The sequence below is a fragment of the Balaenoptera musculus genome, chromosome 16 (assembly GCF_009873245.2).
Source record: "Balaenoptera musculus isolate JJ_BM4_2016_0621 chromosome 16, mBalMus1.pri.v3, whole genome shotgun sequence".
NCBI lineage: Eukaryota > Metazoa > Chordata > Mammalia > Artiodactyla > Balaenopteridae > Balaenoptera > Balaenoptera musculus.
Window position 1 is genome coordinate 32,722,248 of NC_045800.1, and position 26,830 is coordinate 32,749,077.

The window sequence follows — 26,830 nt, forward strand, 5'->3', positions numbered from 1 at the left end:
CAAACCTTTTCCATCTTCATAGACAAATGAATGGCTGTTTTTGAAATCCCACATATACGTAAGTGGCATCTGCCTGAGGAATTTGATAATTAATCTGAAAGGAAGGCTGGGTATACCCATAAGTCCTTACAAGTGCGTTCATCGGGCGCCTACTGGGTACATTCTGTGTGCAGGTTGAACCAGATGCTATGGAGGACTATAAACATACATAAATCATCGTCCCTACCTTCAAGAAGTTTATAGCCTTGCAGGAAAAACGGAATATAATATCACAGTGCAAAGTGCAATTATGTGCACGTATAAAAATTTTGCAAATAATTTCCAAGGCTTCATGTATCCTCTGAAATCCCTCACTGGATCGGGTTAAGTACTTGTGCCAAAGGCTGCAGTTTTGATGATTACCGGATGGGGTGTGGAATAGGGAAGAAGAACATGGTGATAATAACAAATAGCATTTATTGAGTGGTTCCTGGGGGCCTGGCGCTCTGCTAAGTGATTTACATGCTGAGACATACTGTCTCATTTAATCCTTACAGCAACCCCATTTTTCAGATGAGGAAACTAAGGTAGGTTAGCGGCAAAGTGCTTGGCCCAGATCAGCTAGCTAGCAAGTGCTGTAGCGGGGTTGGAGCCACAGCTGCCTGGCTCCGGGACCTGCATTCTCTCTCACTGCACTAGCCTGAGTGGGAAGTACAGGCATGTCTGGGGAATGATAAGCTCCTGAGAACAGAGCAAGGTGAAGGATTTTTCCAGAGCAAGCTTTGCTGCTGCTGCTGCTGCTGCTTCCTTTCTTCTCTTTCTCTTCTCTCTGCTTCCCGGTGTCCGGTTGTGAGCACAGGACACCTCGAGCCTTTTGTGAGGCGAACACAGGGATCCGTTTGTTTGAAGAAGGAAACCAGCACAACTGAATGCTTTGCGCGGAGTCCGATTTTGTGCCTCGGATATAAAAAATTCCTTGATTAGAGTCAGCCAAAGTCAGACCTGTCGGATGCCAATTTTCATGAAAATAGCTCTAATAGGATTTCCTTTCTACAGAAACGACTGGGAGCCTCCAGATAAGAAAGCGGATACAAGAAAATACCGTGCAGAACCCAGAAGCATTTACGAATATCAGCCGGGCAGGTCCTCTGTTCTGACCAACGAAAAGATGGTAATGTGCATATTCAAGTTCTTTTGTCTCACCCTGCCCGTGTTCTTTAATCCAGATGCACTGTGTGTGCACTTGGATTACATTCTTTCTCCCTTGAAATAGACTTGCTTTGTTTAGAAGACAATGAAAATACGAAGCATTTTTACCCTTTTCGCTTTTGCAGGTGTTCACAAAATAAGTCCCCAGAGCGTGCTTTGAAAGAATCCTCTCATTGTGGCTTTGTTGCTCTTTTTTGCTCATGGTTTTCACTAATTTTAAATTTTGTAATGTAAAGGTTGATTTTGCTGCTATCTTTTTTTAAACATCTAACCATTCGTTTATCAGGCTTATTACTAACTGGACTAAAGTTGGGGATTTTTAGCTGACTCTTATTTGAACATGCGCAAAGTGTGTAGAAGTTACTAGTACATCATTAAAAGCCAAATAATTAATATGATGATGTGACTTGGGGGGAAAAAGCCCCAGGCTGTTAGAGTATGTCTTTTTAGGTCTTCCTTTTCTGACAAGTGCAATAGAGAGGACGAATTTCATATTCAGTGTGGTTTATGGTTCCCTACACAAGTTCACATCTCCAAGCAGTTATCAGTGGGGAAAATGGCCTGTATGGGCATAGCAGACCACCCAGCAAAAGCAGGGGAGAATTTTTACAAACTGATTAGTTTCATATCTGCCGATCACGTTTCCTTTTATTCACCCTTCATTAGAAAAAGCTGGTTTCAGAATTCTGAACATGGTAAAAGGGATCCTCCAAAGCTCTATAAACCCTGCAGCCCTGCAGCTGTGCCAGCAGGATGGAATTATCATGCTGGGGATTGATTCTTATTAAAATGCTGTTACCACACTGAGTCCAGAATAAGTAGGCCTCTGAAATGTGGGTTCAAATTATTCTCCCTCCACCTCTTTTGCTCTACATGTTTTTAAGGAATAATTGATTTGACTTTTAATAAAATAAAAAGGTGACATCTTTAAAAGCACAAAGGGATAAGTAATTTTAATTAGGAAAAAAGGTTCAACAGGTCACAGAAGTGCTTCAGAGTTGTCATTCTTCAGCATTTACTGTGCACCACAGTTATTTTAAGCAAAAAGTTCTGAGAGGAGCGGAGAATTTTGCCTCTGGCTCCACCCTGCATTGGAGGTTCTCTCTCTCTTAGAAGGTAACAAGCACGGAAGGTAATCCTCCATACAGGTCTTCCTAGAAAGAATGTCACGTCCTTTGAGTATATTCCCAACTCTTGAATAACAAGTGGTGGACACACCATCACATGTCAGTATACTTCAGTGGTTTTAGAGACTCTGTAAGCCTTTGGGTGCTTTTGTGTTGGCAATTTATTATTTATTATTGTTCATAGACGGTCATTGATTTATTGAAGGCTTGCCCCTTAATTTCTCCTTTGTTTCCTCCTCCTTTCCTTGGTTCCTAATAATTTGACCACTGTTCAAAACTAGGAAAAAAACAATAACATAGTTTTATTTTTCTCACTGATGCCACAGTGGTCACAATGTCTTCCATGTCATAGACCTTGGGATCATTTATATTGTTTTTACAAACCCCGAAAAGTAGCACACAGGGCCCACGGGGCCCTCTTTGGGGAGTTGTGGTGACCATACACGTGGATTGCCAAGCACCGTCTGGGTGTTCCCACACAGGAAGCCCCCTGCTTGTACCAGGACCTGGGCCAACCCAGTTAGGACATAACACCAAAGGCTGGCCAGGGAGGAACACCACTGTCCAGCTGTTTTAGTTTCGTGCCTTTCCCTCTATTTAGCGCTGTTCTTCCCAAAGAGTCATTTTTCATTTTAGAGAGAATCTTCATCTTTTCACAGTCTACTCTTCACAGGGATTGAATTCGTCCTTTATTTTTGAATTTCTTTTCCTGCTATTTTTGCCACGTGAACAGAAACGTTGGAATGTGAGTTTCAGCACGTGAGTCCTGCCTTTTGGTTTCCAGTGTCGGGTTTACCAGAATTTGAGGAACCCCCTTCCTTCCACAGCCACCACCCTACCACCGCACACACACACACACACACACACACACACACACACATTTTTGTTGTTGTTTACTGTGAATAAGTATACTAACTAGAGACAGACAGATGTAGAATCTAAATGTGCTCTCAGAAATGCACATCTCCTTTTAAGGAGGGGGGCCCCCAATTTTTTTCCAGTTGGAGGTGCTCGTGTCTGCTTAAGCCTGGCAATTTAAATTGTGGCCTCACAGGCACATCTCTCTATCTGTTGTTCACACAAAGAGTTGAAGAGTAGGCTGTAAAGGTGGCCTTAGAGCACATCTTGTCCCTGGAGCAAACCCACAGCATCCCAGACAGATAAACACTGTGCTACCTTCAGAATCCCCCCAGGAGATTCACAGTCTTGGTGACCTATTCAGCTGTTTGGCAAACTCATCTGAAGTTCTTCATAACTGTTTGCCCTCCCTCTAATCATAGTATGAGTCCATTTTCTTCTCTTCTGGTCTTGGAATTGGAGACCTATAGGTCAGCCCCTGCTTTGTCAGAAATGGCTCTTTTCAGGCTGTGTTCCTTTTACTTTCCTCCAAAGTCCCTTATAGAACTGAACTTCAGCTCAATTCAATAAATATATACAATTGACCCTTGAACAACATGGGTTTGAACTGCACAGTCAACTTATACATGGATTCTTTTCGATAGTAAATGCTATAGCCCTACACAATCGTGGTTGGTTGGATCTGTGGATATAGAGGAACCGTGGCTACAGAGGGCCAACTGTAAATTATACATGGATTTTTCGATTGCATGCACCCCTAATGCCCGCACTGTTCAAGGGTCTGCTGTATAGAATAACTTTGATGTGCCAAGCTCTGCATTAGATGTTGGAGTTCCTGCTCCCATAGGGGTATAGTAGGAAGGACAGACATTAAAATCTTTATTACAGACACAATATATATTTGAAAGTGTAAAACAAGGGGATTTACCCAACTTGGTTTCTTCCCATTTCACTGTCACCTTGAATTCCTTCCTGACTTTTCAAGTTTGTCACTTACCCCTGTTTTAGCTTGGTGTCATCCACAAGCTAAGCAGGCCCGCCCCCTTCTCATGGGGAGTATGAGAAATGTAAACAGCACCGGACTAGGAATTGCAAGGTCTGAGTTCTGAGTTCGAATTCTGACTCCGCCTTATGTCTTGGGACATCGCTTAACCTTTCTGAACCACAGTGTTTTCATCTATAAAATGAAATTATTATCCGGCCTGCCAGCCTCACTGAAGCACTGAGTGAGAGGATCATGTGCGATAATGTGGGTTAAAGATCTATGGCCATTATAAAGTGCCGTGTAAATGAACGGGCCACATTCAGATTATTTAATTAAAATCTGAAGCTAGTCTCTGGCTCCCATCCAAGCAGCAAAGCTGTCCTTCAGGACAATCAGGTGTCCCTCTCAAGTCACCTGCCTTTTCTGAGGATTTTGCCAAGCTAGGAAAAGATAGCCACCAGTAACAGAGAACTCAGCCTGGCCTTGTGGAATCTGCTTGGCCTGCCAGTACAGAGAGCCTGTTCTGCATCCAGAAGGACGTTTTCTGCCTGTCTGTTCTGTACTTGGATCTGTAGTGGAGTTATAAATGCAGAATCAAATGCTGTGTGGTATTGCCTCTTTAACTTTCTCTCTGGCAGCTCAGAGGGCTGAGACTGGCTGCTCTGGGTCCAAGCCGGTTGACATACCTCCTGACTCAGTTCTCAGCCCAGCATTAACCTCAGCAGTAAAACAATCTGCAAACAACCTTCGACAATAAAATGGGTTAATTCTTTCAGGACTGAGTACCAAAGCATTCAGGCAGTTTCCTGAAAGAGTTGATACATTTTTTTTTTTAATGAAAAGAAAAACTACTCCCAGAGAGCAATTTATAAATAGTCTTTTAAAATAATAAACATGAAATAGGTTTCATGAAACCCCATCCATCATACAAGGATCTAGGGTGTCCCAGTGTCTAAACTGTCTCTCCTGAACAGTGGTGTCTTTGTAGATATTGTGCCTCATTTCACTGAATAAATACAGAATCCATTATTTTACATAATTGCAAAATCCATTGAGAAGGAACACGCATTCTTCAAGATTTAAGCCCTACGCCCCTAAAGACAGTTGGAGGAGGTTTTAATCTGGTTTCAAGAGGGCGGACTCTGTTTCAATATATATTTCCCTTTGATTTCAACTAACTTCTATCCAGTTAATTTCTGTTGAAGAAAAGTTCTCTGCCGTATTTTCCTCTATTTAAAGCAAAAGTAGAAATAATGGTAAAGATTCTTATAGGGATTTTTAGAAGAGATTGGTAAAGGTCACTAAGGAAGTTTACGCTCATTTCAATAAGCTACAAAAGGCCTGTTAACTGAATGTTAAGAAAAATGTATCCAGGAGGAGCAGCTTTGTGAAGGAGTCACTTGGAGAAGTGTCCACAGGATCTGCAGTTTCCTTCCTCATGTGTTGTGGCCCTGAGGGCGTGAAGTTTCTTATGATGTTTTCAATCACAGTGGAAAATGTACATTTTCTATTTCATATTGTTGTCAGAATATCACCACCTCTCTCTTTTGTGACTATCAAGATTTTTTGAAACGTATATACCCATAGGAATTAAGCCGTGAGCCTCTAACACTTCTATCTGATGTGACCATATCTCCAGTTTATTAAGGGGAAACCTGATTTGCTTTCCAGGCATTCATTTTCCAACTAATTATTTCCGGAAACACATGCTCTTCCACAGAGCAAGGTACCAGAACTTTATAAATATTTGATTAAACATGAAATCCCATGGAATCATATCATCAGTCTGTGAACTACTTTTTAGAGTCGTATAAAATGAGAAATCTAACTTATTTTTGTAACGTAACCCAGAAGTTTTTTCCCCCCCTATCGTTCTGTTATCTGTCTTGTTCAGCTTTTCCCTCGCTTTATTTTTCCCCTAGTTCTTTAATGTTTATTTCGTAGAACACAAAGTATATTCTGTCTGTATTCATCCCCCATGGATGCTTGTTTAAAATGTTTTTTCACTTGTGTCTACTGTTTTTACTTACATCATCTTTCACTTTACTCTGTATGGGACATGGTTTCTCACCTACTCATGTGCCATTAAAGATGCAGTATTAACAAATTGGCTTTTATAAAAGTGTCAGTATTTGCTGCTTATTTTGAAAACCTTAAGGCAGCCTTGCAAATAAGTACTAAAACTGTACTAGCCCATAAAAAGTGCTTGCTGTACTCATCTGGCGTAGATGGCTAAACGTTTGATGTGCTCCCCAGGTTATTTGCTCTTAACTAATAGCTCTTTGTAAAGAGCTATTTTAGCTATTTTAATAAGGGCTCTCTTTTCTCCCACCACTCCGACAATTACCAAGGGAAACTGTCATGCCCATGTTCAGATCTGTTGGGAAGGCGGCAGTGTGGTGCAGCGTTCTCCATCTGTCGTCCCTCTGCCTTGGGACCGAGAATGCCTCCCTCACTGCTCCCTACCTCAGTGTGCCTGTTTTCATAAACACATCCTTTCCCGCCTGTTTCAGCTCCCCTGATTTTGCTCATGTCAATAAAGAAACGGATGATCGCTGCTGTTGAATGCAGGTGCTGTATATTTCTGGAAACCACTGCATCTCTACTGGCCGGTTCCTATGTAATCTCTGCATAATGTTATCCTTCTCTCTCTTCCATTTCCCTATCACCAACCCCTATAGAGTCGGGATATAAGCCCAGAAGAGATAGATTTAAAGAATGAACCTTGGTATAAATTCTTTTCGGAATTGGAGTTTGGGAAACCGGTAAGTTTAATAGCTTCAGTGGTTATAGACACCTTTTTTAATAGTGCTGTTGATGCATTGTTGCTGCTAAAAAATCAGACCTATTTGTAAAGAATTCAGGAAGTGGGGAGCAGCCTCGTTGGCTGTCAGTGGTGGGATTGTCTATTCTCGCTACAACCTGTGAGCTTCCCATTGCTTTACTTCACCAAGAAAGGACAGTGAGCTCTGGACAGTGTTTCTTGCTAGAAAATCCCCCAGGAGACATGGCTAAGTCATTGCTTGTTTCAGGACCTCCCACCACTAGCAACAAATATCACACACCTTGTAGATTGCATTATTTCGGCCTTTGGTTCAGTTCCTTGACCAAAGTCTTCATGGTATACCAAAGACAACCAGGAAAATGCATTACACACTGAGAAAGACCAGCACTGTCACTGCTTTAAATAGAAATTTTAGAAGCACGCATGCAAGGGAAGTGCCAGCGCAAGTGGAAAAGGTCCTCTCTATGCAGAGGTGATCCTCGAATGCCATCCTGTTACAGGCGACTTTTAGGGAATGATTTCTATGAGGTAGGATAATATTTCCCAAAATTAGAAATGAGAGTGAGGAATTCTAGCAAACTTAGTATTCAGCCCAATAGCCTGTAGCTTCCCTGTGATGTGTCTGAGTTCGCTTTGGTACAAATTGATTTTTGGCACTTAAAGGAGGATTTTCTTGGCCTTGTACCCAAAGGAGTATCAAACCGAAGGGAGAATTGAGCTCCTTTTTCCACTGGAGATGACTGGAAACTGACTTTAAAGCTCTAGTTACTTTAAAGTCTTAATTATTACAGCTGCAAAAAGAATTTACAGGTGGAGGGATTTAGTGTATAAAAATAAAACATTTTATTAGATGTTTGTATGAGACTTTAAGCATTGAATCCGGCATTTGAATCACCATGATTTAGAATGATAGTTTTATTTGCAGATAGCAGTTAACTTTATAGTTCAGTAAAATGTTAAATTCTGTAGTACATTTTTAATGAAGATGAAGACGGAGAAATTTAACTGTTGCTCTGGAATTGCTGAGCTTTGTTTGCATGTTCAGTCATTTTCTGAGTTAGGAGCACCTGCCTTGCAAACACCCCTTCTTGTAGGAACAGGCATTCCTCCCACTTTGTCCCCTCCCTGACACTGTCACTTAATGTCAGCCAAGGTGTCCTGGATGAACAGCGCCACCTAATGACCAGCAGAGAGGGAAGCATCCAACCCAAAGCCTGCACCGTCTCCTCCTCCCCTCCCCAAAGCTTTGGTACACACCTCACTTCTCTCTCTCCCTGTTTTCTCTGCTGTCCACCATTCACACATCAATGAAGTCTACCTCACGCAGTCTCTTCCACATGCAAAGATTTAACAGTATCCTAACCCTTTTCCTTTTCTTTTTCTTAAAACCTGCTCAATTATCTCACAAAAAAACCTGCAGAAATGTGTACCCCTGCCCCCTCAAAAAAAAGACCATGATTGGTACACACAATAATAATGCCATACTTTCATCAGAGAAAGCAAAAGGTATTAGCTTCAAATTGTTTATAATAAGGAGTCTATGCCATTGAGTTTTGGAACCCTGTTCAGAATCCACAAATTTCTAGCCATCTCCTTATTTGCCAGATAACAAATAACTATATTAGTTTTACTGAAATGTTAACTTTTAGGAAAAGTTATGAAGCCATTTTTTTCTAATTAATTTTGATTGGTTTGTTTTATTAAATCTGTCATCGTAAATGATACTGCTTTCGTTAGCAGTAGACAGCATTTCAGTCACAGCATATTTAGATAGGCTCTGTGAATAGCTCCGTGAATTAGCATTGTTTCTTCTGGAAACCATAGCCTAGCCTGAGCCCACACAACCAATCCAGACAAACGTTGACAACACGGTCCATTTGCGTACGGGGACCTTCCTATAATGTGTATTCCTACCCTGTTGTCCTAACTGCCTCTTAATTATTTAAAGACTTAGAGATGCTTTTCCAAAATGTCATTTGCTCTGAAGCCAGAGTGTTCCTTGCATAGACCTTAGAGTCCTTCTTAAATGGGACTACCTTTTTTTTGTGTAGGTCTTTTAAAGTAATAAAAGATGATACTTTTGAAGACTTGCCAAAATAGCTTAATCAATGCCTGTATCCTGAGGAACAGCACTGAGGTGAACAGGTCCTTATGGTCTGAGTCATCCTAAGGGTGGGCTTGTTATCTGGTTGAACCAGGTTGATGACTGGATATTACTCCCAGAGTTTGGGAGGAAGGTGTGATGGGGAGAAATTTTTTCTTCACTTCTCTCCTATCGCAATCAACTCTGGGCCACAAAAGAGCAAGAGACATAAATAAAAGGGGTGTAATCCATGGCAGTTGTTTTGGAAGATTTTTCGGTCATTCAGAAGCAGAATGAAATTAAAACTCCTATCAACCATGTGGATCATCGTTTCTCCTTTTTACACCACATGAACCTAGGACCCACTTCCCCCTAGTAATGCCTGCCAGAACTTTAGACATTTAGCCTGAACTCCTTTCTTCCTTGGCCCCTTCACTTAAAGCCACCCAAAATGAACTGAAGTTTCAGCAAGCTCCTGACTGTAATACCTTTTAGGTCTAATGAGTTGTAGGATATCAACTAATTTAAGACTCCAGGGACCATTTGGGGGAAGATTATTTAAAACCAATTTAATTTGTAAACACTGTCTTATTTTTTGCAGTAAGTAAATGAGTAGGGCTACCATCAGTGACTTGAAAACATCTCCATCCCCAGATTAACAGTCCAACTGTTATTAAGTGCTTAAAGATGAATGGTAATTGTCAGTGGCACTTACTTTACAAATTGCAGAATATACGCAATTTATATTACATACACAAGTTACTGGTGAAGGCACCTTGGAATCAATTACGTTTCATTTGTAAAATCAATTACTTTTTATTTGGCCTGGAGTGTCAGCTTTTTCTTCTTTTTTCTCCCCCTAATTCCTACAGAAATTGATGTGATTTCTGTAAGTAAGCTTAAGGCAAAATGTAAAACTAATTTGAATGCTTCCGTAGAGTTGGTTATGATGAAATTTGCACAGAATGATAGGAGTTATTAATGATCTCATCTCCTCAGAGGTCACTGTGTAAGAAATTTCAAGTGTAAGTGGGCAGAACAAGAAGGTTTACTTAGTGAAAGAGAGGTTGCAAAGATAGAAGTGGCCTGTAACTTCCAGATGTCCTACCCTCTGGACCCCGCTTAAAACAATTCTCCTGGCAGATTTCTACTTCAGGAATGCAGTTCTAATTCTAACATGAACAGTTAAAGGAGAAAATAAAAATAACCTTACAGTTCCCTGTTTAAATTCAAAGTATAAACTCTGCTCTCTAAGAGAGATGGGAGGTTTGACTCTACCATCAGCAGTATTATCAAAGTCTAGTTAAACTGTAAAAGGAGATTTTTAAAAAATTATCTAGTGAAATTGTCTAGTTCTACAGTGCAATATTTAACACCTGTTTCATACATGGATTTCATTGCCACAAGCCACAGGAAGCACGTTTAGCACCATGTACCCACCCTTGGTCAGATCTCCAAATTCACACGTTTATGAAGACATAATGAATTTTACAGGGGAGAAGACTAGCTCCCAAAATGTAGGCTCTCAGTGTCCATCTTAGTTGGAAAAGAACAATGAGGAATTTAAATGTTTGTTTTTGTTCAAATTGGTGTTAATGCTTTTTTTATTTTTCCTTTGTTCTTTTTAAAGTTGTCAATATGTAGAATCCAACAGTGATTGACTCTTGAGACAGAGATGCAGAAATAAACCTCCCACTTTAACATTTCCAGCTCCTGAGTTCCACGGGGTCCCCAGGTGGCCTCAGGAGACAGGGTGCCCGCTCCTTTTGTTTTTTAGTTCACTTTTCTGTGTTGAGACAGTTCTCCTAGCGTTGCCCCTCTTGGTTTGAGCCGGTCTCCATGTTTGTCTTTATGTCTTTACGCTCATTTCTTCATTTCCTCCTCTGCTTCCCGTCAGCCTCCCAAAAAGATATGGGATTATACTCCTGGAGACTGCTCTATCCTTCCTAGAGAGGATAGAAAGGTAATTCCACTGTGCGCTGTGTGTGTGCGCTCTGGCCTGGCTAGTGTGCGTGTGTTGTGGGCTTTTTTCTTTTATTAAATCCCCCCCCCTTTTATTTTTAACTTGATTGTAACTTTTTTTGTTTTTTTTTTGGCTTGGTGATAAAACAGTTTAACAAAGTCTCTAAGACTTATACTAATGTGTAGAGGTTTTTAAAGCAATTGCTTACTCTTCTGACATATAGTATGTGTCATAATCACCATACTCTGAAAAAGAGAAAATAGGTATTTCCTAAAAGGTAGGTTTTTGGGGTCTGTATAGTTCCTCTCTCTAGCAAGTAGAGTTTTGGAGCTCTGATTACCACAGGATTTATATTCTCTATGCCTAATGTTGCATTCTCTGTTTTCCTGTCTTTAACTCATTTCTAGTAAGCTCTTGTGTTTTAGTCATGCCATCTTTGCCTTATTAATGTATGATACTAAACAAACTCATTTTTCAAACGTAACCTTCCATGCTGTCTGCCTTTCCTCCTAACTAAAACACTCTTTCCCATCTTTTCTTTCTTGAACCAGACTAATCTAGAAAAAGATCTCAACCTCTGCCAAACAGAGTTAGAGGCAGATTTAGAAAAAACGGAGACGCTTAATAAAGCACCCAGTGCAAACCTGTCACAGGTATTTCCGAGTTTTTCTCGTGCCCTCAGTTCCCTTTGCTTTCTTCTTTGTTCTATGGTTTTTGATGTAGTTGGGGTGATGAATGGGTATGCTGGGCATTTTTAAGCTGCATGGCTTTCTGACTCCTGTTTTAGATCACCCCTGACCCCCCAACTTAATTTTTGTTTGGATTTCTTTTGAGCTTGGCATCTTCCTTAAAGGGGATTTTTCAAATATATATGCAGGGTGGCTGGTGATTTAACTGCTCCCCCTTACCCCCGCTTATCATCCTCTTTCTCTGCTTTCAAGGGGTCACCCTTTTAACTCCCCTTCTGCCCCCTTGTGTGTATACCTTCTCTGAATTTTCAGGGAGCCTTTTTGGGGCAACTCCCGTGTCTTTTTTGCAGCCCTGGGAGATACCAACCTCAGAGATCATTTTCCAAAACACAGCGGCTGTGATTCGAGTGCCTCTTGCGTGCAAGGCACTGTCAGAATAGTAGTATTTGTAATTTGAAAGGTCAGAAAGTTCTTAATGAAAAAATGCACTCTGGAGGCCAGACAGCCTGGCCACAAGCGTTTGAAACTCTGCCTACATTGATATTTTTAAAGGGAGCTATGTCCCAATGTGGTTTATTATTAAAGGATATGTCAGAAAAAGAGAGAGTCCAGGGTAAATGGGCTCCCAAGGCGAAGAAAAATACCAAATGTTTGGAGAACTACCCCCAGGGCTCCCTGACAAAACAAAGGAGATGCTTACAAGGAAAGGGTATCTTTATAGAAAATAAAAAAGGAATGCGGACACTGCCGACGAGGCTGGGACGTCCACAGACTGTGGCAGGAGAAGTGGAAAAAATGCTAACGGACCATGTTATTCTTAAGCAGAACTGAGACAAGGAGGGTCAGGCCACCAGTGTGTGTGACTTGGGTACGAAGTCATGTAGAGCCAGAGACTCAAAGCAGGTGATTATGGCCGCAGCCAGGGGGGCCCGGGACAAGAGGGGCAGAAGCCAAGCACTGCAAGCAGATCCAGGGGAGTTAGGGTTTGGGAATTCAGAGTCACCGAAGGACGAGGTAGCCAGCAGGACCAGCGGTTAGGCCCAGGGGAGCACAGAAGGTGAGCGACGGTGCATGCAATCAGGCAGATGCGTGACGGGGTGAGCATAGTGGGGCGCTGAGTCTCCAACCAGGGCGGAGACTGGCACCAGCTGTAGCTGCTGTGGGAATGGAGGTCTGAGCTGGGTCTAAAGGAGAACTGTGGCTGCAGGTAAGTCCTGAAGTGAGCTGGGGGGCCGGAGGGGAGCCCGAAATGAATCAGCAGGCACTTTTTTCAAAGTACTGTAATAAGAGTGGTCCTGTAACATGTGGCAGGATGGACAGCAGCTAGAGAACTACTGCAGTAACCGCAGCCTCCTTGGGGCAGAGATGGCATCCAGGTACCTACAACCCTGCCTGGGGCTAGGTGGGCCTGAAGAGGTGTCTGATGCATGAATGAGTCATCTTGGCATTGGTTCAATTATGCGTTGCCCGTAGTCCCTAACGTGTGTGTGACGTGCTGAGGGAGGTTCTAAATCAGCACAAGAGTGGACTTTGCCTTCAAGAATGTGACAGCTTAGTCACACTCATAAATAAAAGATCTCCAACAGTACACAGCAGTGCCTGGTAAGAGCTAAATGAACGCTACGGCCTCTAAGTGTTCAGAAGAGGGGGAAATCTTCCAGGAAATCAGGGAAGACTTCTCAGGAGTCGGCCAGGATCTTAAGGGATTGATGGAATTTAGGTACATGGCGAAAGTGGGGGCCATCCATTTGAGGCATGGTAGAGAGCACAAAAGTGAACGTGTTTAGGATGGATTCAGGAATAAAGTAGATGAATTCATCTGTAATAGAAAATTTGGGGTGATAATAGTGGAAGGCAGGTTTGGGAAGAGAGGGTTGACCCTGGGTTGTAGAGACTCCAAAAATATGGTTAAAGAGATGGTTGATTTTGCCCTCAAGTCAATGATGTAATTCAGGACTAGTGTTTTAGGAAGGTTAGTGTCCTCGCTCTAGAGAGGTTGAACTGAAGGGATAACCTCCAGTTGGAGGTTGAGAGGTCAAGGAGGCTACTGTAGCAGTCCAGGCATGTAGGGGTGAGTACTCCAGTGGCACCAGCATGAAGGGATGAGGGTAGATGTGAAATCACAGAGGAAATTGCAGTGGGACATTTTAACTAATTGGTGTGAAGAACAAAGAATTGGGGAATGGGAAGGAGACACAGACAACTGTAGGGTTTTCGCCAGGAACCTGGAAGAATGGGGACATCAGTATGTCACATAAGAAAGGTGGGGAGAAAATCAGTGCAGAGGTAAGGTGAAGGAGGTGGTTTAAGGTGGTTTATTTTTGAGGTGTTGGTTTGGTATCATATAGGGAATATCCAGTACACAGTTGGAAATAGAAAACTAGGTCTCATGAGAGGCAGGGAGGTCGAAAGTCAATCCGAGTCACCTGAAGAGAAGTGATGGTTGAAGCCCTGGGAGCAGGTGGAGACACCCAACCTGGGAGTAGATTACAGATAGAAGAGAGAGTCATGCAGAGAGAAAGGATGGGAGACAGGCAGCTACCCATCGGGATGTTGGATGACACAGAACAGGAGGAGAGGGGCAGGTCAGAGAAAACCAGAGTGAGGAGGAAACGTGAGAGATGGAGCAAGTATGAGAGTTGCCCGAGGGGTCCCCCAAAAATAGACTCTGAGGGAAGGTCAGTGCACTTGGTAACCAAGAGGCTTCTAAAAACTTCAGAGGTTGCTGGATAAGTAGTTGATGGGAGGTAGAGTATGTGGTGAAGAATCAGGGGAGCCTCCAGGGATACAGCACTGACTGGCAACATGTGATTGTGGAAGGAAGGAAGGGGGATGTTTCCAGAGGACTCAGCAGGGTTGTGTAAAAGTTCTTCCAAGATGGAGACCCACAACGGGGCAGGTGCCAAGGCTGGGAGACCAGTGCGGGCAAAGGGGCTGGAAGGATGGGTGTGGAGGTGAGAGCAGTGCCTTCTCAGGAGCAGTGGGGGTGGAGGGCAGAGGAGGGCTGGGGGTGAGCCCCTGACGAAGGCTCCCTCCCCTCCCGTCATCCTCCCTCTCTCCCAATCTCTTCCTTTTCCTTCTCCTGGTGTTTTTCCTTCTCTCCTTTCCCCAAGTACCTCTCCTCCTCCACAGAGCTTGTTTTCCTTGAAGTGGTCATTAGTAGAGGTAGGAGCTTTTGGTTTTGGTCGCGCTGTGTGGTTTGCGGAATCTTAGTTCCCCGACCAGGGATCGAACCCGTGCCCCCCGGCAGTGGAAGCGCAGAGTCTTAACCACCAGACAGCCAGGGAATTCCCAGGAGTATCTTTAAACGTTAACTTTTATGTTGATGTATTCAACTAACACATTATTTTTAAAAACAAATATATTGAACCCTTTGCCTTTCTTTCTCCAAGACAATAGAAACCCTAAACTCTGTAATTATGCTGCTTTTTCTCTGCATAGACTCTTGGTTTTCTTCCTTGTGCATAGGGGCCTGTAATTTGATAACATGTTCCCTCCCGTCACGCTGAAATGGTCATTAATAGGTTTTGTGGAACTGCATTTCTCCCAATTTCCACACTTCTCAATCTGCAGGGGTAAATAAATGATCTAAAAGTACAGTCTTTTAAAATGCAGTTTTAAAAAAACATCTTTATTGGAGTATAATTACTTTACGATGGTGTGTTAGTTTCTGCTGTATCACAGAGTGAATCAGCTGTATGTATGCATATATCCCCATATCCCCTCCCTCTTGCGTCTCCCTCCCACCCTCCCTATCCCACCCCCCTAGGTGGACACAAAGCACCGTAAAATGCATTTTTGTATGTTCTGCACCTGAAGTGTTGGGTGACACTCTGGTTGAGGCATGTGGGTGCATGAAGGAGTCTGGTGGGCTTGGCAGGGGCTCTGAGGGTGGGGGGATAAGCTGCTGGAGGGTGCTGTCCATGTCACTAGTGCCTGTTGCCAAGCGGTGGGCCATCTTTCCAGTGGGCCTGCGACTGGAGATAAATGTAAGGAGTGGGGTGTCTCCCGACCCACCCAGAGAGCCCTGGTTGCAGCCACTGAGAGGCAAAAGCCCAGAAGTCCTCCTTCTAGAGAAAGAGCACCGCCTTCCACCAGCACTGAGACTTTTCCAGCCGAGCTCCCCATCTCCCAGAGGGCTTCATCTAAACTAGGAAAGGAAAGGGACTTCTCTCGTTTTCCCCTTGGCTTGAAATATCTGAGTCGAAGTAAGTCATCTACATTCTTTTTTTTTTTTTTTTTTTTTTGACATTTACAGAGCTCAGCAGTCAGCCCCACTCCGGAAATTTCTTCAGAGCCTCCTGGATAGTAAGTTATCACTGTTTACATGGCTTGATGTATTAAATATCAGAAACGGGAAGAGGCTTGTGTTGTATTTTGTTATCAGTCTAGTGGATTTGAATGATGTACAGTTTGGTGATAAGTAGCAATTATCATCTTCAAATTATTTTTTTTCTCCTCCTTTTCCAAATTAATTTTGTGTTGATTCATATTACCTTTGATAAGCTTTTCCCTGTGTTGGCATCTTTACCTTTAGAATGTGTGCTGATCTTTGGGGGAACGGAGTGTGTGACTAAGGCCACATCTGGTATAAAGGCGGGGATGGGGTGAGGTCCTCGGGCTGGACGTATCACAAGGAAAGATGGAGCCACGAAGGGGCTAACTTGTCTGATTCTCAGAGATCTTGGTTTATTCCCCCATACCAATTCTTAGAATTCTGCCTGAGTGATGAATGCACACCCCACGCACTTCTTCATGGGGTAACCACCAGACTCCTTTCCCGTCCCCAAACCATCCCAGGTCCTCTCCTAGATTACTTGTCTTTGTACTTTACTATGCAGCTGTTATCCCAGCCGAAAATGTTTCATTGCTGCTCCCTACCCTTACAAACATGGTGAATAGCCAGCACTTTAGCTTGTATAAATGGGCCCTAACGGATCCTTCCTATACCCAGTCTCATATTAGTACCTCTTATGGCACTTACTGCTGTTGCTGTATACCTGACTTATGCTCTTGTATTTTTATAACTATAATAAATTATGAACTCCATGAGGGCAAGGACTGCATCTCCACACTGCCTGGTGCACCCTATAGATTTGGGAGCTGTTCTGGTAGGAGCAGCTTCTCATCTCATCACCATTATATCATCATCTGTATCTCATTCTTTGAAATATGACAAGGAGGAAAGGCACACTATTACCTGTTGCATTTGGGTTGGGTAAGTCCACAATGAGCAAAGTTCACCTCTTCAAATAGAAGCCTGACTTGGTCTGAATGCTGAGTTTATGGGGGCAAATATTATGGTCACTTGGGCATATCCAGCCTATCATATCTTGCCAAAGAAGGCATTTTGCAAGAGTAGTTTCATTTGAAAGTCAGCGAGCTGGGATTAGGGTACTTTGGTGAAAAAATTGCTTCAGGTGGCTGGCTGAGTGAATTTCTACCGGATCTAAGGCACTATGCTGAGTATTCTTTTTTTTTTTTTTAATATAAATTTATTTATTTATTTTTGGCTGTGTTGGGTCTTTGTTGCTGTGTGCAGGGTCTTTGTTGCTGTGTGCGGGCTTTCTCTAGTTGTGGCGAGCGGGGGCTACTCTTCGTTGCGGTGTGCGGGCTTCTCCTTGTGGTGGCTTCTCGTTGCAGAGCACGGGCTCTAGGCGCATGGGCTTCAGTAGTTGTGGCACGAGGGCTCAGTAGTTGTGGCTCGCGGGCTCTAGATCGCAGGCTCAGTAGTTGTGGCGCACGGGCTTAGTTGCTCTGCGGCATGTAGGATCTTCCTGGACTAGGACTCAAACCTGTGTCCCCTGCATTGGCAGGCGGATTCTTAACCACTGCGCCACCAGGGAAGTCCCTATGCTGGGTATTCTAATAGGAGCATAAGATGCAGTCCCTTAATAGTTTCAGGGGCAAAACACGCAAAAAATAAATAAATAAACGTTAGTAAATAAAAAGGCAACGTGGCAACTGAATGAAATAGATTGTAGAGGTTAAAAGTACTCAGAAGGCAGCTCCCACAGGATATCAGAGTTAAGAGTGCAGGTCTTGAATGAAATGATAATTTTAACGACTTATTGAGCATTTACTATGTGCCAGGCCCTGTGCTTAGCATCGTATATACTTTACCTCATTTAGTCCTCAACATTTCAGGATCAGGCGTTATTTTTTATCCCCATTTTATAGGTGAGGAAACAAGCACAGAAAAGTAGTGTGTGCCCAGGTTCCACAGCTGTGTGTGGCAGAACTACCACCAGAGTAGGAGCAATGACGTTCTAGGCCAGGAGACTACCAAGATCTGCTGGTGGCAGCAGTAAACTCTCACCTGCACCAATACTGATTCAAAATTGGGTAATAAATGAACCAAAGGCATGCTAGGGTTTACTGTTTTGAGTGATTAAAAAAACAGCTTAACCATTTGTGTAATAGTGTGTTAGCAGGATTGAGGGGGACTCATGCAGACTTTTTAAAAGAGCAAACTGCTTTCAGACACTCTGAGTATTGGTGTACATAAAGATACTTGATGTGTTAATTTACCAAGCACTGTATTTGTATCACGGAAATAGGTCCAGAGACCTCTGTTTTTCAGCCATAGCCCAGCTCTCATGAAACACTTGACAGGAATAGATGAGCTTTTCCCTCCTGCTGTTCTTCCATGTGGGGATTTTTCAGTAATTCAGGCTTGGTTTTCTCCCAGTTTGTTCAAATGAGTTAGGTTTTTCAGTATTTGGAATTGGTGAGGAGTCAACATAAGTGTATCAGTGCCTGATACATATGAAAATGCACAATAAGTGTTTGTTGAATAAATGAATGCATCTGTGAATCTTAATTAACTAGAATCCAACTTGCTTAGCACTGAGGCAGGCTGCTTGTGAACTGAATCTGGCCCCTTTCACTGCATGGACACAAAACATGTGAAAGAAACGTTGGCAAGGCTTGACTTAACCCGAGGGCTGAAGAAAGAGGAGTCACTGATAGCCCAGGATCAACAACTCTGTGGTCACTGGAGAAGTGATAGTGTTGTCTTAAATCTACTTTTACACCTTGAGCAGACTGCAGTTTAGCATTTTATTAGCATGAGTCCATATCACAATATTAGAAAAACCTGGGAATAGAAAGGAAGAAATTCACCCATAGCCCCAATACCCTAATACAACATCAGTCCTTCCTCTCAAAAAATATATCTTTCATACCTGTAATCATAGTGTATGTCCCATTTTGAATTTAATTCCCTGGAGTTATCAGATCTATAAGTCAGCAGTGTATTTTCATCATGACTTATCATTTCGGCATTGATTGGCACGAATACATTTTTTTGCCTAACCAAAGAGCTTTACTCTATTTGGCCAGCAGGTGGCACTCAAGAACAAGCTGCTCTTTCCTAAATGGTGATGGTCCACTAGAGAAAACATTATTTCCCTTAATCTAATGTAAGATCAAAACACAAATCATTACCTGAAGAGCTACATGAAAGATTAGAGACTCCCCTGGTCCTTAAAAATGTCAGAAATCTGTGTGCTTGTAGGCATGTAATTTCATAGAATCATTTTTTCTGCTAATATTTATTTGGTGAACAGTGCTAGACACCAGGCATACAATGATTCATAAGATAAACTGCGTGGCCTCAAGGGGCTCAGAGTGTCATTGGGAAATTACACACTTGTACATGACAATCAGAATGCAGTGTGGTAAATTCAATGATGGGACCCAAGAAGGAGTGAGCACCTCTGTTTTGGGGAGAATGGAAGAAAGGTTTTATAGAGCAGCGGCAAATAAAAAGTGAATGACAGTAGCATTACATTATAAATACAAAAAATTTTTTTCATGCAGTACAGAAGGCTTTAAGATTGTCTAGACTCCCTTCCCCAATGTCTAGAAACAGTTACTTTCTTTTTTTTTTTTTCCTGAAAACACCAAATGGTTTTAAACAGTGAATTCATGAGGCTGGAATTTTTTGTTTTGTCCTCTGTTGAATCTCCACCTAGCAGAGTGATTGACACTTAGTAGGTGCTGAGTAAATATTTGTGGCATGAATAAAATCAGCAGTGGAATGACAAATTGAGATCTTCTCTAGAAATATCATTGGCAGTGATTTGCAGATATGATTGGAGGGAGTCAGGGCTGCAGGCTCGGGGAGTGGTGATGTGCTTCCTGCAGAGGTATAGACGAGCAGTCCCAGGAGAGAGAGAGCAGGATTAATGTGAGCTGTGTCAAGGGCAGGGAGTAAGCAGGACCTGGTGACTGCTTAGGTCTGGGGAGCAAGGGGAGGGAGAAGGGGTTGATTCCCCTGGCTTTCTGGCTTGGGTGAAGGAAGACAGAGGAACAGAGCTGGGGTTGGTTTGGGACAGGTTGGGTTTAAGATGCCTGAGGACCATGTAGGTGAGGACGTCTAGAAGGCAGTTAAATGTCTGTGTCTGGAACTCAAAAGAAAGGTCTACATAGATTACGGATTTGAGCGTGGATTTCATGGACAGTCTCTTTGCACCTTTTAGTTTTGCAGATGAAAGAAATTGAGGCTGAGAGAACCAGATTGTTTCCAAGTTTTTAAACAGAGTGGGTTTGCCTCAGCAATCACATTCCTCGTTGGAGCCGGGCTGGAATCACAGCCTGCCAGGACCCTGCCTGTCTCCTCCAGAGCCCTCCTGGTAGCATGATTGAAACAGCTGGGCCTAAGATGATTGCTCTCTTCTCTCACTTTACCCTTTCAGTGAGTGTGTTTTTATTGAATCCCCCTTGAAACTCAGCAGCCAGCTCTGCATCTCAGCCAGAGGGTGAGTTCTCCGCACTGTCCCCCCTCTCCCCACCCGGCTTGCTCTTTCCGAACCGAAAACAGCTCAGCTCAGGCTACGGAGGGCTGAGCTTCTGAATTTGACTTGTTTTGTGAAGCAGTCGGGGGCTGCTAGTCCTGATCGGGCCTTTCTCCATCAGCCTGGCTCGTTTTCCCATCTTCTCTGATCTGTTTGAACACAGCAAAGACCCAGGAACTCTGTGACCTTCTGCAAATGCCTTCACCCCTCTGGTCCTCGGTTCTGGGGACAGTGGGACAAATGATACGTCTTTCCAACATTAGGAGGTCTGATGGAGATGATATATTTAAAAACATTGGTCAAGAGCTTTTAGATACTGTTTTGAAACAAGGAGCCCCTCAGTTGCAAAGTGTTACACATGTGGAAAAAGCATGTTGGCTTTGGTATCAGAAAGAAAACAACTGGCTAGAGCAAATCCATTCTGAGAGGTTTCCTGAGTGCTGGTTTGTTGTTCTGGTGGGGAAGCAGGAAAAAATGGTGATAACGGGTGGAGTAAAGCCAGAGGTGGGGTAGTGGCGGGAGGGAGGGAGGTTCTGACAGCTGGTGCGGTAGAGGCGGTATGGGGTCAGGCAGCTGGTCATGGCCGGCCGAGAGTCAGCACCAAAAAAAGTGAGGAGGAACTAGGGAGGATTGGGTGGGAGGTTCTGACTGAGGCTGAGGCAATTCAAGGGGAAGGACAGCAGAATAGAAACTGCCGTCAGGCACTCCCCCAGTGCCGAGGGGGATCTGGTAACCCCAAACCAAGGTGAGCAGGGCTTTAGAGACTGTCCCCTCCCAAAAAGGCTATTGGTCCGTGAGCCTCAAGGACATCTATGCATGGATCTTAGTTGAGGTTGTACAAAAAAGGAGAAACATGTGGTTAAACTGAAGGACAAAATCAGAAAATGCAACCAAAAAGAAGAGGGTGGACGGTGAAGGGGAAATTTAGAAAAGGGGCAGATTTGTTTTTCATTGTGAAATTCAAACTTACAGCCAGTTTAGAAGAGCTTACATTTATTTAAATTGGCAGATAGTGCCACAACCTTGCAAGTCACCTTTAGGGGTCCTCCAGCTCTCTAGCAAGAGGTGACAGTTTTTATTAATCAGAACCTGGGTGGTGTCGGTGAACGCCACCTGCAGGCAAAAGCAGGAGAGCCAGAAGCAGCATGGGTGCAGCCATTGTCCCAGAGCCTGCGGGAGAGAGTGGGCACCTCCCAGCAGGGACCAGGCGGGCACCAGTAAGGACAGCCAGCCTAAGCTCAGGCCGTCCTAATTCCCTGTAGTTTTTCTCTTTCCACCCCTCCAATGACTCCATGGTCACTGATTTCAGGAGCTAAGAGCCCTCAGTGAATGTGATATAATCCTTATACTTGTAAAAGAATTTCTAAATACATAATTTCGCAAATCAAAGCATATCCTTAATCAGATCATAAGTGCCAATTTTTACTTTCTGAAAATGTGACCTTTTATTCATTCCACAGATATTTATTGAGCATACTCGTGGCCGAGATAGTCTAGTGGGCACCTGCAAATAAAGAGTGTTTCCCCCATCCCGACCTTTCCAGAGGCCTCTCTCTGAGACACGAACCCTGGAGGGCTGCATGTAGACTCACTTCATTCACATGCCTTTTTTTTTTTTTTGGCCACGCCGCTGGGCTCACAGGATCTTCCCTGAGCAGGGATTGAACCCGCGTCCTCAGCAGTGAAAGCGTGGAATCCTAACCACTGGACCATCAGGGAATTCCCATCATTCACATGCTTTTTGTTCTCAGCTTTGAGGGTTGGTTTTCTTTCCCCTTAGATTCCCAATAATGTTCTCCTGTCTTGGCTGAGGAAAGGGGAAGAGATTTGACCCCCTGACCTAGGCCAGAGATGATGAGGAGGGGCCTGGGAGAGCCCTGATAGCCTGGCAGTCCCCTGAATAGAGCACGTGAAGCCCTTAAAGCAGTGGCGGGCACATGGCAAGGGCCCAGGAAGTGGTGGTGACTGGGAGGGGGTGTTACCAGTGCTGGAAGCAATGGAATTGCTCTGGAGAACTTGCCTACTTTGAGGTGGAGACATTGCCTGTCCTACCACAGAATTTCCACCTCTTTTCCACTTCTGACTCCTGGCTCTGGATATGCTTGTCCCGGGGGTGCATTCGTGGCAGGTGGCACTCAGCAGTGATGACACACACGGAGCTCCAGCATTCTTAAGCCCCGTTTCCCTGTGACGTGCGAGCCTGGGCTCTTGGAAGGTGCTGCCTCCTAGGTGGTAGGGAAATGTTAGAGCGGCCGAGAGTACCGTCGGTGGTGCCCGAAGACAAGGTTCAAGTTCCAGCACCGCCCGTCTGCTGACTGTACCAGCTTTGATGAGCGCCTGACTCTCCCGGTGCCTCGTCCTCATCTGAAAATGGGGAAAGTAGGACCGTTCGTGGGAATTAAAGAGCGAATGATCATCGGGCACTTAGCACATTGCCCCGCACATAGGCCATCTCACCAAGCAGGGTGTACGGCTGCTGTTGCCGTCATTGTGTGTAACTCTGGGGACCCAGAGTCTGCGGGAAGTATAAAAATGATTGTATGGTGATGCATGGATAGAAGGAAAGAGATGGACAGATGTATGAGGAAGCAAATGCAGCCCAGCGTTCCTTGTAGAATCTAGGTTGGGGGTGGTATATGGGTGTTCACTATTGTAATTCCTTAAACTTTCCTTTCCACTTGATAATGTTCATAATAAATATTGGGATGAAGTAATTTCATCAAGCTGTTTACATCTTTAGAGCTGGAAAAATTCCATATTGATACTGGTAAATGGAATTTGGTAGAACTGAAAAGCAGCCTAGCAGGAGCCTGAGTGCTTTTGTGGAAAAGGGGTCATCACTGATCTGAGTGAGTGTGTGTGCACGCGTGTGTGCGCGTGCCCACATGTCAGTGTGTTGGTGGGGGAGGGCATAGAAAACTGGAATTAGGGGAGGGGGAGGGTTCAGTGAGTAAGTGCTCTTAATATTTTCTGTGCCCCACCTCATTCCAAAAAGGATTTGTGGTAACTTGCAAAAATACCTAGACTTTCAACAAGATAAAAATAAATGAAGGATGTAAACAAGCAATCGTTTATACTCATAATACATGTCTTAAGGTGCTGAATACAAATTTTGAAAGCAGTGAATGGGATAAGAATACATAGAATCCCAGCTTCCGGTTGCACCTGGGGGCTGATTTTCCTGGAGACCCAAGGCAGCTGGGCCACCTCCTTTCATTGTTGATTTTAATGCTCCATTGGTCAAAGCACTTGTGAGGAACAACCCAGAAAAATAATCCAGGTGGTGGACTTGAAATGGCCAACTCTGGCTGGCAACATGTCAGAAGCTCCACGCATGTCCTCGACGGTCCCATCTTGTGTGCAACCACTGGGCCCCCAGAGCCACCTCCTGTCTGCACCCCCCCTCCTGCCCTCCATCCCCAGGCAGTGTTTCTCAGAGTTATTCTTTTAAAACACAAGGCAGTCATCTCAAATAGAGCACCTTGCTGTTTAGACACGATTCCTGAGCATCCCGGGGCACCTGTGGGCCTGCCTTGTCTGTAGAGCGCTATGTCTAAATAAGAATGCCCTTTAGAAGGGACGGTGCTTGGCTGGGATGCCAGGAAGTGCGTTTCCTTGTCCTCAGCTGGTAATGTGCTTTTTTAGAAAACTGTTAAAAGTACTAAATCCTACTCTCTCTTTTTTTTTCTTCTCTCTTTTAAAATTTCATTGTTCTCAGTGTATATTCTTCCAACTTCCACGCGGTGAAGAGGGAATCAGATGGGGCTCCTGGGGATCTTACCAGCTTGGAGAATGAGAGGCAGATTTATAAAAGCGTCTTGGAAGGAGGAGATATCCCTCTCCAGGGCCTGAGTGGGCTCAAGAGGCCATCCAGCTCGGCCTCAACTAAAGGTAACTGGGCGAAGCCTGCAGGCCTCTCGCCCATACACACGGCTATCAGGATATCTCTCGCCCATCCACACGCGTTCCTGGGGTGATGGCAGCGAGGGTGAACCTCCAGCTACTGGGATAAGTTTTGACTTGTTCAGATCCATTTCCAGGCCACTGAGCCCTCCTAGTCCCCTCCCCTAGTTTCTCACCGGCCATTTTTCTTTCTGGTATGAATAGTTTCCCTTCCTTTGAACCCCAACCTTGCTCTCCCTGAAGCATCTCTCTCTTTTTTGTTCTGATTCCCTTTTCTTAGAAATTAGCTGAGCTTTTCCTAACTCTAGCAGGGTGGCCATTTTTCTTTGCATCTTTGCACCTGCTTTGCAGCACAGATTATTTTGCTTCGGGACATCGACTGGAAATTAAAACAAAAAACAAAAAACCCCTTATGACAAATGAGCATGTTACCTCTCCTTTTTTTTTTTTTTTTGTAGCAGCTTTCAGCTTTAACCTAATGGGTCTGTTTATTTTATTCTGCATGCTTTCCAGTGGATCATAAAGGTGGGAATGCTCACATGATTTCTTCATCTTCAGTTCATAGCCGAGCGGTTCACAGTAGCAGTACGTTAGGCCCCGGGTGTAAGCACAAGAAACCCCTGTCCGCTGCGAAAGCCTGCATTTCGGAAATCCTCCCCTCCAAATTCAAACCCAGGCTCTCTGCTCCCAGCGCTCTTTTGCAGGATCAGAAGAGCGTCCTGTTGCCATCCGAAAAGGCTCAGAGCTGTGAGAACCTTTGTGTCTCGGTTCCTCTGAATGATTCCAAAAGAGGCCTCCCCCTGCAAGTGGGGGGCAGCGCGGAGAACCTGCTCGTGCGCTCCCGGCGGGACTACGACGGCAGGTCGAGCAGCACCATGAGCCTGCAGGAGTACAGTACCAGCGCCAGGAGGCCCTGCCCACTCTTGAGGAAGGCTGGCCCGCAGTTCACCATGCTCTACCGAGATATGCACCAGATCAACCGGGCAGGCCTCTTCCTGGGGTCCGTCTCCTCCTCCAGCGTGCGGGATCTTGCCTCCCACTTCGAGAGGAGCGGCCTGGCGTTGGCCAGGGGCGAGCTGGGCCCCAGCCAGGAAGGCTCGGAGCACATCCCCAAGCACACCGTCTCCTCCCGCATCACAGCTTTCGAGCAGCTGATTCAGCGGTCCCGGTCCATGCCGTCGCTGGACCTGTCCGGCAGGCTGAGCAAGTCCCCCACGCCCATGCTGGCCCGGAGCGGCCTAACCTCTGCCCGCTCGGCCGAGTCCCTCCTGGAGTCAACCAAGCTCCGGCCCAGGGAGGTGGGCGGGCTGAACGCTGGGGGCATCTATGCCTCCCCGGCGTGTAACCGGATGGCGGACCCCACCTTGGGCTTTAGGGGCCTCGTGCCTTCCGAGCCGCTCTCCACCTGCTCGGACGAGCTGGACCGCTGCTCAAACGTCTCCAGCGACAGCCGAGAGGGCAGCAGTGGCAGCATTCACGGAGACTTCCCCAAACACCGCCTCAACAAGTGCAAGGGCACCTGCCCGGCCTCCTACACCCGCTTCACCACCATCCGTAGGCACGAGCAGCAGCAGACCTCCCGGCGGCCCGACTGGCGCCCGGATCCCAGGGGGGACAAGGGCACGCTCCTCAGGAACATCTACCTAATGAGCCCCCTCCCTTTTCGGTTGAAAAAGCCCTTCCAGCATCCCCCCAGACAGCTTTGTCCCGGGGACTTCTCGGGCCAGAAGCCAGACCCCCCCAGTCAGCCCCATCAGGACGAGTCCCCCTCCGGGGGGAGGCCCTTGGTTCCCAGACGCCTGTCTTCCCGGCACACCATGGCCAGGCTGAGCCGGATCTCAGAGCCCCCTCAGGAGAGACCCGCGGCCCCGGAGGTCTGCCTGACGGCCTTTAGTAATGGGAACTCTCTGCCGTGCTCAGACCACAGCCTGGATAGGAACAACAACCCCCAAAGTGAACTGGGAACGTCCCTCGGAGGTGGCCTTCTGTGTATTTGCCCAGTCTCACCTCTCCCACCTCTCCACTCCGCTTGCTTTGTTCCCTCCTCCCGTGTGCCCTTGGTGCTCATTTTCTGGTCCGTCCTTTGTTTTCTGTTTGTTTTGCTTGGCAATTAATCATGGCTCATAGTGGCTGCACTTCTTTAAAAAACAGATCCCCCATGTCATTTAGACTAACCACCAAACTCTGTTTCGAAAGAAAAATTGGCCGTTTAGCTCATCTGAGAAATTTGTTCATTTGAACTCCTGAACCCCTTGCAGTTCACACCAATCCCAATTCACCCTGAGGTTTTTTGAGAGGCAGCCTCTCTCGGTGGCCCTGTGTATGTGTGTGTGAGTCTACAGTGTGTGTCCCTGTAAGATCCTGCACGCCTCTTAATAGGGACACTTTTCAAAGACGGTCCTGTCTTTGCTCACCTTTTGCCTCTGATTAGTTTTCTTTGTATGAAAC

At 44.9% G+C, this 26,830-nt stretch overlaps 1 protein-coding gene across 38 annotated transcripts in view; it reads left to right on the forward strand.

Moving 5' to 3' along the window:
- Positions 1–26,830, forward strand: part of SORBS1 (sorbin and SH3 domain containing 1) — a 241,675-nt gene that overhangs the window by 177,758 nt on the left and 37,087 nt on the right. For 20 of the 38 annotated variants that reach the window (XM_036828992.1, XM_036828997.1, XM_036828984.1 and 17 more), the window contains 6 exons: positions 1,036–1,150; positions 6,840–6,923; positions 10,924–10,989; positions 11,541–11,642; positions 15,937–15,986; positions 24,198–24,370. In XM_036828992.1, coding sequence (XP_036684887.1) covers positions 1,036–1,150; positions 6,840–6,923; positions 10,924–10,989; positions 11,541–11,642; positions 15,937–15,986; positions 24,198–24,370 — 590 coding nt within the window. Of the gene's footprint in view, positions 1–1,035; positions 1,151–6,839; positions 6,924–10,923; positions 10,990–11,540; positions 11,643–15,936; positions 15,987–24,197; positions 24,371–24,895; positions 26,360–26,830 lie in introns of all 38 variants that reach the window. The other 18 variants (XM_036828991.1, XM_036829023.1, XM_036829004.1 and 15 more) reach the window with 3 other exon arrangements.